The sequence below is a fragment of the Aulonocara sp. 'chitande type north' Nkhata Bay genome, linkage group LG3 (assembly GCF_057382095.1).
Source record: "Aulonocara sp. 'chitande type north' Nkhata Bay isolate Kocher_YH1m ecotype deep benthic linkage group LG3, A_spYH_male_GT1.1, whole genome shotgun sequence".
In the NCBI taxonomy this organism is placed as follows: Eukaryota; Metazoa; Chordata; class Actinopteri; order Cichliformes; family Cichlidae; genus Aulonocara; species Aulonocara sp. 'chitande type north' Nkhata Bay.
The window spans coordinates 58,216,567-58,228,029 of NC_141346.1; the positions used below are offsets into that span (position 1 = coordinate 58,216,567).

Sequence of the window (11,463 nt, forward strand, 5' to 3'; positions counted from 1 at the left end):
GTTATTACTGCAGTATGGTCACAGCAGATACTGATGAACATGTATTATGAGGATGGATGATCAAGTTTCTCACTCTCTCCTTTAAATCTCAGTTTTTTCTTCTTCACAGTTTATCTGTTAATTTATTAATGAATAACACTGAAAGAGTTTCTGTTATATTTCCCCTTGAACATCAGCTTATTAGGGCGGCATTAGGAAATAGCCCCCCTCCAAAGAATGAATAAATGAATGATGATAATAATAAAATGATTCAAAAGCAGAGCTCAGAGTGGTAGAATGGTCAAACATGGATCCACGGGTGGTTCAACTGCATTTGGTGACGTGACCAAAGCAAATCTTTCAAATAATCCCACCATCAACGGGATGTTGTCTCCTTTACTACGGTTACTTTACTTGGTCACCATGTGAATTTCTTGGAAATGAACCAAATTCTTTTAATTGTTGGTTGTTGCATATTTAACCTCTACAGTCAGGAAAGGAGGAGATGAGGCCTCAACAATGTTGGGTTGTAGCTGTGCTTCAGGTTAGAGTGAGTGTCCATGGAATAAATGTAAGTCAATGAACTGGAAACATGACTGTGTTCAAACTTTGTTTCCTTTTTATAATGAGTCTAATCAAAGGTGGACAGAAGTATCTCCACTGTGACTTTTCTGTGTCACCATCAGAGCTTCTGCACAGTGTTTCTGGGGCAGATAACATTGCAGCATTATGGAGACATTATGGAGACAAAAAGAAAAGCGTCTGGACTTCTTTAAGTTAAACTTAAAGAAATCCAGACGCTTTTCTTGGACTGTTGGTTTCAGTGTTTAGTCTCATTCACACACTCCCTCAGACTCTTCACACACTGATTTGCTGACATAAACACACTCCTGTGTGCTTACTTGGCTTCACACACACACTGAGGACCATCTACAGACTGTGAGCTCCGTCTTCTTTGTCTTTGGAGCCGAACTCTGACAAAGTTAGGAACAAAACTTTCTCCAGCGTGTGAACTTTCCTCCTAGACTCAGTCTGAGCAGTCAGACCACATATTTCTAAAGCAGCACATGAAGGTGTGGCTCACACACACACAGGTGAAGGAAACAGCTGCAGTATTAAAAACTGCTTCACTGTCTACAAATATATGAACTGAATGTTTCTTTCAGGCTGTAAAAACCTTATTTATCCTCCATTACAGTCCTGCATTCAGAGCATTACTTCTGTTATATTAGTACATGTATTTTATTCTGATGAACACATGAAACTCTGAGCTGGATTGAATCCATTGAATCAGAGTCCAGGACTCAGACTAAACACACTGAATGTGTCCTGAGCTCGGCCGCTGTTCCACAGTAACTGCTGTCAGAGTCACTGTTACTGAGTTAGCTTAGCTAGCAGAGCAGCTAGCAGTTAGAGTATGAACTCTGTAAGCAGTCAGCTCGGTCCTGGACATGGTTACTGACATAAAGCTGCTCTCTGCAGCCATGTTTGACCTGCTGCTTTGTAGGACTACAGTAATGGAGGATTTGGAGGCTGAACTGGGCTCTGTGACACTTTTTGTAGTGAACTGATGAAAGCTGCGTCTCAGATGGATGTTAGTCCAACACATCAGACACGACCTCTGCAGCTCTCAGTTGATGTGCACATGAATGATTTGTGTTTCCTCTGCAGGTGAAGGTAGAAAGTGTGTGTGAGCTGATGTGAATTGAGCAGCATGGATCAGTGTGAGGACAGAGAGGAGGGAGTCCCTCCCTCTAAAAGCACTCTGTGTGGGGAACATGAGAGCCAGACCAAAGCTCAGAGGTGAGATGACCATCTCTAACTGTCCATGACTCTTCTCCATGTCACAGCTCAGCACTCACATCACTGCTCCATCATTATTCACACTCATACCTCTGTGTGTGTTGTTTTAAAGCCCAGAGCTGTGGGGCGTACCAGGCTCAGCTGGACATAACCCTGAAACTAATCCAGAGCCTGGACCTGAACCCAGCTGTGTTTCCTTAAAGAGCAACAGGTCGAAGGGTGTTGGTGTAAACTTTAACAAAAGACTGTTATGTGACAAAGAGTAAGTACATTATTTTTATGAGATTGTTCATCATGTCTTTAATTTAATATTTCCAGTTTTTCCTTCCTGTCTCATGAAGCTGTGACATTTATTGTTTTTCTTTTAGGATCAATAAGAGGCCAGAATCTCCTGGACCTGAACCCAGCTGTGTTTCCTTAAAGAGCAACGTGTCGATGGGTGCTGATATAAACTTTAAAGGCTGTTCTTCTGCTGCTGAGAGGTAATGTGTGTCTAGATGTTGTTCCTGACTCTGTGTTTCTGAATAAATCCTCATGTTTAATATCAGCTCAGCTCTTTTTCACACATTTCTATGTTGGTGTGTGAAGCGGTGTGTGTTGGAGTGTTTCCACAAACACAGCAGTCAGAGTGGAAAGAGTGGATGTTGTAGGAGGTGTTTGTGTAGTGAAGAGGCTGAGTGTCTGTAGGACTCCAGCTGCTCCAGCAGGTGTCTCCTTTCTGCTTTGCTTCAAACACAGTGTAGGGAGGAGCTTCCACTCAGGTGTTTCAGGTGTTGCTGGATGGAGGAGGACAAATAGTTTTTCCCTTCAGTGACACTTCAGCAGCTCAATGTTCTGGGAGATGTTTGTCTTTATGAAGGTTTATGGATTCTTGTTCTTACTTTGGTTAAACTGAGCAATACATTTTCCATCTAACATTTAAAGTAAATTTCCAGGTGAATAAAAGATCTGCAGCTGCAGCCTCTGTGATGTTTCACAGTCTGAAAGTAACAAATTCAACCAGAGTTCAAACAAAGGCTTAATATACGTGTGTGTTTGATATAATGCCAACAAGTACAAACAGGTGTTCTTACAGGTCTTAATCACAGAGGTCTGATAAGTCTGGTGACTTTCACACTCAGCAATTTTGCTGCCTTTTATTTTATATTGGCCTTTTTAAAGCCCTTCAAAGTCTCCCACATTCATACAGAGCTTTTAACACCAAACTCCTTTACAGTCCTTCTCCTCTCACACACGATCACACGACTGATTTGTCTGCAGCAGCTGTGTTACTGCTAGTATTTTATTATGTGTGTAATCTCCTCATATTGTTCCTGTGGTTTAGTTTGACTTCCTTCTGCAAACTCAGCTGCTCTGTTGCTGATACACGTCTCCATGAATATGATTGATCAGATGCTGCCAACACCATGTGTTTCATGTGAGCGCTCAGCTGAAACCCTGGGTTGACTTATCGAGTTAATAACAAGCTTCACGTGACTGTGAATGCTAAAGTGAATCAGATAAAGGAAAGAGACCCTGCTAATGTTGGACTCACTTCTTAGTGTAGATCCCAGGAGGAAGTTCAACATAGCCATTCTTTGTGCTAGCTCGACCAAACCTGAGACCACAGTGCAGGATAATGATCATCATCTGTCTCTGTCAAGGACATTTAAAATCCACAAATAACAAACATAATTATATTTGATCATTAAAAATATGTTTTCACTTAAAAAAGCATGAGCACACTGGTGGATTACAGAAACATGAAAACTCGTTAACAGTAAAGTTAATTTAGGCGTAAACAAAGTGTCAAACATACTTAAGTAGAAGGACTGATGTTTGTGTTAAAATACCCTCTTAAAGCTGAAATACTGATTCAACTTCTTTACTCAAGTAAAGGTAAAAGAGTCCAGGCTCTGAAATGTACTCACAGTATTAAAGTAAAAACTCCATTTTTGAAGGAAATTTCTGCCAGTTTTTGTGCAAAGTTACCTGAATTTCTACCTCCAACATTAATATGAGAAAATTATCTGAACTTTTATTCTAATGAATTTAATCAGCTTGAACATTTTGTAGCACAAAAGTAGAAAAAACTCAAAGGGAATCAAAAATAGCTCCGTTTGCTGTTGCCTGCATTGTAGATGGGCGGCTTTGCCTCAACACCTAAACAGGAAAATGAGTTTAGTCAAGTATTAAAGTGGGATTGAAGAGGTGAGGAAACCAGAGATCAGGTGTTGTGGTGCAGCATTAAGATAAGATGGGGCCTGATTATTTAAGACCTTGTATGTGAGGAGCAGCCAATGAAGGGAAGCCAAAACAGGAGAAATCTGCTCTCTTTCTAGTCCCTGTCAGGACTCTTGCTGCAGCATTTTGGATTAGCTGAAGGCTTTTCACTGAGTTTTTAGGACATCCTGATAATAATGAATTACAGTCGTCCAGCCTGGAAGTAATAAATGCATGAACTAGTTTTTCAGCGTCACTCTTTTTAGCATTTTTTAACAACAAGCTTCTATCTATTAGGGCTCTTGTCTCGCCGACTGCTGCCTCAGATCCGAGTCTTTCTCCTGTGTGCTCAGCTGTCTTAGAGCAGTTTGATCCCGTCTCCCTTAATGACTTGACTGCGGTAGTTTGTAACCTAAGATCATCACACTGCCCCTCTGATTGTCGCCCCCCAACTACTCTTTCAAGGATTGTCAGGTTGGAGATCGGCCTATAATTAGCTAAGACAGCTGGGTCTAGGGATGCTTTTTAAGTAAAGGTTTAACTACAGCCAGCTAGGGATGGGTACCGTTTAGATTTGAAAACCTGCTAAATCAGAATCAGTTGCTGATGACGGCTTTTTTCTTTTCCATCAATCACGTATAATCTTAACTCAAAGTGAACATAGACTTGATTGCTCAGGTCAGCCAATTCAAAATGCTAATTCAATCAACTCTGAGTTCATGGCTAGACTCAGTTTGTTGGCCCTGCACCTTAAAACTATTTCCTGTTTGTCTCTTGTGTTTTTTGGATATTGTTTTCACATCTTATGTCACGGCTAGCGGGGCGAGCCATGTTGAATTTAATAAAGGACCCAAGATGCCAACACTGCTGTGAAGTGAGTGAGCTTTATTGAAACGGTGAAGTGCAGTGGAGATGGCCTGTGCAGAAGCTAAGATAACCTCTACTGAAAAAACTACAAAACTAACCTGAAACCTTAAACGGAGACACGGGGAGACAACACAGACGAACCAGCAACAAGCAGGAGAAAACAAAGGGCTCATATACACAAAAGAGCCATCAGGGAATGAGAAAAGGGAGACACAGCAGGATTCATTGGACATAACCAGACAAGGGGAAGCAAAAGTAGACACACTAACGTAGGACATGGCACTGTCAAAATAAAACAGGAAGTGAACACAGAGACACAATACTAACACAGTACAGAGGGAACACAGAAACCAAAACCTCAGAACTAGAAAATCTTAATCAGAATGAAATTGTAACAAAAGACAATAACAATCAAAACAAAACTACTGAGTCCACAGACTCGGGACATACATCGGCTCAAACTGTGGTCATAAATATTTTGTACTTGTAAATCAGACTGTGTAGTTGTGAACTGAGTTTTGTAACATTGTGAAACAAAATATCTGGAAAGTTTATGTTTTTGCGTTCATTGATTTGTGTGTGTAAAAATGTAAAAATGTAATAAATGTAAGAAACATTAGAACTACTTTTGCTGACACAAAGTTTGGCGAGCACTGCAAGTTGTCCCTTTAAACCAGTCACTGATATAAAGAGAGCACCTTGTTCCAGGGCATCTGAGCATGGAGGGAAAGCTTTATGCAGGAGATGGTAAGAGCTGTTGGGACTAAAGAAACTGAGCAGAAAACTACAGACACCTGGAAACTGAGTTGTTAATTCTCAGTGGGATCAGCAGGACTAGCAAAGCTTCACCATGACAGTCATCTGATTGACTGAACCCATCCAAACATCACTTCATGGACCTTTAGCTTGTGTCTGTGTGTGGACAGACATAACATGAGCTAATTATACATTACTCCTCCACAGAGTGGACCAGCAGAGAGCAGAGGTTTCCACTGGTCAGTCTGCACAGCAACATCAAACACACCTGGACTCTGTGGTTATGGTTTGTAGTACTACGTTTACATTTGTTCTTTTCAGTCACCTCTATGCTGCACTTTGTGGACCAGAGGATTGTCAGTGTGTCCAACATAAATCAGAGTTTGGGCTCCATGATTTCAGTCAGATTGGGGTGACTGTAGCTCAGGAGGGGAGCAGGTCAGCTACTAGTTAGGTTTGTGAATCAAACCCTGGCTGGCAAATGTACTGGGTAACGTACTAAACCCAAGCTGCCCTCTGATGCATCCATCAGAGTGTGAAAGAAAGTATTTAAGCATAGAACAATGTGCTTGGTTGAATGAGGCATGTTGTATAAATGCTTTGTGTGCACAGAGTATCAAAGAGAGCTATATAAGAACCAGTCCATTTACCACTGGGTAATTCATATAGTCTTCTTTTCCAGCGGCTGGAGGACAACATCACCATGTTTGTGAAGAACGAGCTGAAGAAGATCCAGAAGCTTCTGAGTCCAGATCACCCAGAAACTTTAAAGAGCCAGATGGAGGATGAGGAGATGTTTGAAGGAGAGGATGAAGATGAAAGAAAGAGCTGCAGAGAAGCATTTCTGAAGATCACACTCCACTTCTTGAGGAGACTTAAGCAGCATGAGATGGCTGACCATCTGCAGAGCAGTAAGAGAATTTCTCTAAAGACTGAATATTGATCTTTCCTAATAGCTCAAGAAATGGACCAATAGACATTCATCCTTTCAGGGTACTGAAAGGCTATGATATTTATTATATAATATTTTTTTCTGAAATTCTTACCTTCAGAAATATTTGCTCCACTCTGTAAACGTGAACTTAAAGCCCAACTGAAGAAGAAGTTCCAGTGTGTGTTTGAGGGCATCGCTAAAGCAGGAAGCCCAACCCTCCTGAATCAGATCTACACAGAGCTCTACATCACAGAGGGAGGGACTGCAGAGGTCAATGAGGAACATGAGGTCAGACAGATTGAAACAGCATCCAGGAAACCAGACAGACCAGAAACAACAATCAGACAAGAAGACATCTTTAAAGCCTCACCAGGAAGAGTCGAACCAATCAGAACAGTGCTGACAAAGGGAGTGGCTGGCATTGGGAAAACAGTCTTAACACAGAAATACAGCCTGGACTGGGCTGAAGACAAAGCCAACCAGGACATCCAGTTCATATTTCCATTCACTTTCAGAGAGCTGAATGTGCTGAAAGAGGAAAAGTTCAGCTTGGTGGAGCTTGTTCATCACTTCTTTAATCAAACTAACGAATCAGGAATCTGCAGGCTTGAAGACTTCCAGGTTGTGTTCATACTTGATGGTCTGGATGAGTGTCGACTTAATTTGGACTTCAACAAAACTAAAATCCTGACAGAAACCAGAAAGTCCACCTCATTGGATGAGCTGCTGACAAACCTCATCAGAGGGAACCTGCTCCCTTCTGCTCGCCTTTGGATAACAACACGACCTGCAGCAGCCAATCAGATCCCTCCTTGGTGTGTCGACATGGTGACAGAGGTCAGAGGGTTCACTGACCCACAGAAGGAGGAGTACTTCAGGAAGAGATTCAGAGATGAGGAGCAGGCCAGCAGGATCATCTCCCACATCAAGAAAGCTCGAAGCCTCCACATCATGTGTCACATCCCAGTCTTCTGCTGGATCACTGCTACAGTTCTGGAGGATGTGCTGGAAACCAGAGAGGGAGGAGAGCTGCCCAACACCCTGACTGAGATGTACATCCACTTCCTGGTGGTTCAGGCCAAAGTCAAGAGGATCAAATATGATGGAGGAGCTGAGACAGATCCACACTGGAGTCCAGAGAGCAGGAAGATGATTGAGTCACTGGGAAAACTGGCTTTTGATCAGCTGCAGAAAGGAAACCTGATCTTCTATGAACCAGACCTGACAGAGTGTGGCATCGATATCAGAGCAGCCTCAGTGTGCTCAGGAGTGTTCACACAGATCTTTAAAGAGGAGAAACAACTGTACCAGAACAAGGTGTTCTGCTTTGTTCATCTCAGTGTTCAGGAGTTTCTGGCTGCTCTTCATGTCCACCTGACCTTCATCAACTCTGGACTCAATCTGCTGGAAGAACAACAAACAAGCTCTCAGACAGAGAAATACTTCTACCAGTGTGCTGTGGACAAGGCCTTACAGAGCCCCAATGGACACCTGGACTTGTTCCTTCGTTTTCTCTTGGGTCTGAAGACTAATCAAACTCGTTTGCAAGGCCTCATGACACAGACAGGAAGTAGCTCACAGACCAATCAAGAAGCAGTTCAGTACATCAAGGAGAAGCTCAGTGAGAATCTGTCTGCAGAGAAAAGCATCAATCTGTTTCACTGTCTGAATGAACTGAATGATCGTTCTCTAGTGGAGGAGATCCAACAGTCCCTGAGATCAGGAAGTCTCTCCACAGATAAACTGTCTCCTGCTCAGTGGTCAGCTCTGGTCTTCATCTTACTGTCATCAGAAAAAGATCTGGATGTGTTTGACCTGAAGAAATACTTTGCTTCAGAGGAGGCTCTTCTGAGGCTGCTGCCAGTGGTCAAAGTCTCTAAAAAAGCTCTGTAAGTTATAAAGTTTTTATTATTTAATTTGGTTGGTATGTTATGAAAAACACACTGCCATGAACTTCTGTTTTGTTTTTGTCAAAATCACTGTAATATAATCACTGTACCTTTATATACACGTGACTTGTATTAATGCTGCTGCCCTCTTGTGGCTAAAGTGTAATTATGTTCTTGTTATTAGGGAGGATTTGAGAGTAACATGCCAAGTGAGTCAGCACCTTCGCTTTAGCTTAAAATATCCAAATTCTTATGTCATCAGTTATAGTTGCATGTATTCATTATCATAATTTAACCTTTAATATTAATGTCTTAAAATTATTTTGAGTAAACTAATGTTAAGGTTCAAATATTGGGGAAGGAGAGTACAAACAACCATGGTCCAGAACTTGGTCAAACAATTGATTTTAATGAAATACACGCGTGGGAAGACCAGCTCCGTTCGCAGACCGGGCTGATCTCCGACTTAATCAAAGCATAAACAGATATTTTATACCATCAGGGCTTGAATTTAATGACGCCCCCTCATACGTCACAAACAGAATATATGCATACGTCAAATCAAAACCACAATGACTTTTAACACAGTTTAAAAGAACATTATCTCCTATCTTCATGGCAGGTACTTCCTGTCACTGCCGGATGCTCGCTTATCATCTTGACACATCAGCAGCAGTTCTGCGACAAACTGCTCTTTTGCAACCCCGAGCAAAACATGATTAAACTTCCACCTATAAATGATTCTCTTTAACTAAGTGTGTGCCTCATCCTTAAAGGCTCCTCAAAATAACCTGCACTTAGACTCTGCTTTCGGTTTCAGTTCTGCAAAAGACACACTCTTCAAACCTGCAACTTCCTGTCAGCCTGCAACTTAGTCTTTCTGAAAGACACACACTGTTTAAACATCTGAATGCAATATCAATTCTGTAGATTATATTATTAATGCAATGGTAATGATGATGATTATTAACAATAGCAGCAAAATATCTCTCCAATCTCAATACTCCCTCTCTCGACCTCTGGAACACCAGAGGTCGCAATACATTGTGTTGGGTCAATCCTCGGCCCACTCAGCTGCTTCCATGTCCATCCATGGCATCATGGACATCGGGGTCACCACTCCCGCTCTGACCCTCTCTAGCTGTCCTCTGGCTCAGCAAATCAGACAACCTCATGTCATCTAAGTGGTCCAGTAATAAACACCAGCTCCCCCTCGAGAACACTCCATGCGTAAGATTAGGTTTTTTCTGCGTCCCTCTCTTGTGGTCCATCATGCCTCGGGCCTCCAGGATCCTCACCCCCCTGTGGTCGCCGAGATCTTCTGTAAAGCAAACAAAACACCTTTTCCTGCACCTCCCTAACTTATAATCTTTGGGACTCTTTAATCAAAAGCCTGATCCTAATTATCTTCTTGACTTATTGTCTTGTATTTATATATATTCTTCAACGTTACTCATCATTTTAAAACTCTTAAAACGCTGCTTTCACGTCCCTGCATGCGTTTCCTGTCGCTTGCCTTATCTAATCATCAACATCCTGTACACAGAACTCTCGCTGCTGCAAGGCCTCCACTCTGACCTAGAATCTCCTTTCACAAGAAAATCATTATAAGCGCCTATTCTACTAAAAGATCCAAAAAAACCACATTTCAAACAGTGAGACTCAACGTATGGCCCGCGGCCCACACGCGGCCTGCCCACCTTCCCTGATTCAGAGAGAGGGGACCCTGATTAACTGTGTAGTGTTCTTCCTCACAGTTCTAAGTATCAGACACAACAATGAATAATCCACAGCTGACTGTCTTTAGCAGGTCAAAGGTCACGGCACACAGCAGACAGTGGGAAATATTATAATTCTGATCATTTATCAGCACATATCCATATGTATAAAAACAAAGCTGACACTGTGAGACTTGATCAGAGGTATGATCATCACAGCAGAGGCCTTTGTGTCAAAGTCACTGAGGATCAAACAGAAACACATGAAGCAGATTTTCCTGTTCTGGCTTTTTATAGCAGATAACCTTCAAAATATTCTGCAGTCCATCAAAAACTGAAGCAAACCATGAATCAACATGTGAACATGAGCTGATGCTGCTGAAGTGAAGCAAAGTTACAGAGGTTTGATTACAGACACAGCTGAGAGTTTGTAATCTGTCATCATTTTAAAAGGTTTACATTTCTTCAGTATATCCACATTTGCAGCTGCTACCTCAACCTCCACTTGTCCAACACAACTGCTGTCCACTGCCTCCATGACATTGTGATTTTGCTGTTGGTCTTCTGTCAGATCTTCATCAATCACTTCTGCACGGGGCACACCTTCAGACTCTGCAGCTGCATAACGAAAGCCTGTAAGATAAAATTAGACATAAGGTAAATGTACACCAATATTCCAATGACAGGTGTGTGATTCATCTGGAAGTTATGTGCGGATTAGTGTACAGTGATAGCAATTTAGTATGTTTTTAGAGGGGGGGGGGGGTTGTTTACCTCCGATGGGTGCTCTTTTTCGCTTCCGTTGCGTACGCCTTGAGTGCCGGTCCGAGTCTGATACAGGTATGTCGTCATGCCCCATGTGCAGTGTTGGTGCCCAGTCTGGATTTGTTACATCCATTTCATATGCTGGTTTGCCTGCAATAATGCCAAATCATAAGCTACTCAGTCGACATGATGTGGTTCTGCAGCATCACACATTAGCATGTTTTATCTCATTATCTATGACCTCAGCACATTGAAAATCACACTAAAAGCCTTTCAAGAGTGATATGAATTAATTTAGAACTCACCGGAAAGAAAATGCCGTGAGCAAACCAACAAAAAGCTGGGGATTGCAGAGAACTCGATATCCGCTCGTCTCACCGCTGCAATCCAAGCCTGACGTCTTTGTTTAGTAATATCGGATACATGGGATCCCTCACGTTGCCTCCAGGATGGAAAACGATGAAAAGAGAGCCCGTTATCCAGCTTCTTGCCTTCACGATCGTGTGATCTAACGTTGCAACCGACAACACAACACGTACGATCCATAGCT

At 42.2% G+C, this 11,463-nt stretch overlaps 1 protein-coding gene across 1 annotated transcript; it reads left to right on the forward strand.

The window, feature by feature from the left end:
* The first annotated feature begins 5,705 nt into the window (after positions 1-5,705).
* On the forward strand, positions 5,706-8,434 carry LOC147336295 (protein NLRC3-like). The gene is made up of 2 exons (XM_086285363.1): positions 5,706-6,518; positions 6,660-8,434. The coding sequence occupies exons 1-2, from the start codon at positions 6,311-6,313 to the stop codon at positions 8,432-8,434; spliced, it is 1,983 nt and encodes a 660-aa protein (XP_086141489.1). The 5' UTR covers positions 5,706-6,310.
* The last annotated feature ends 3,029 nt before the right edge of the window (positions 8,435-11,463 follow it).

Coding starts and splice junctions, on each gene's coding strand:
- LOC147336295 (XM_086285363.1), top strand. CDS start 6,311: ATGTTTGTGAAGAACGAGCTGAAGAAGATCCAGAAGCTTCTGAGTCCA. Junction 6,519..6,659: donor GGCTGACCATCTGCAGAGCA/GTAAGAGAATTT, acceptor TCTTACCTTCAG/AAATATTTGCTCCACTCTGT.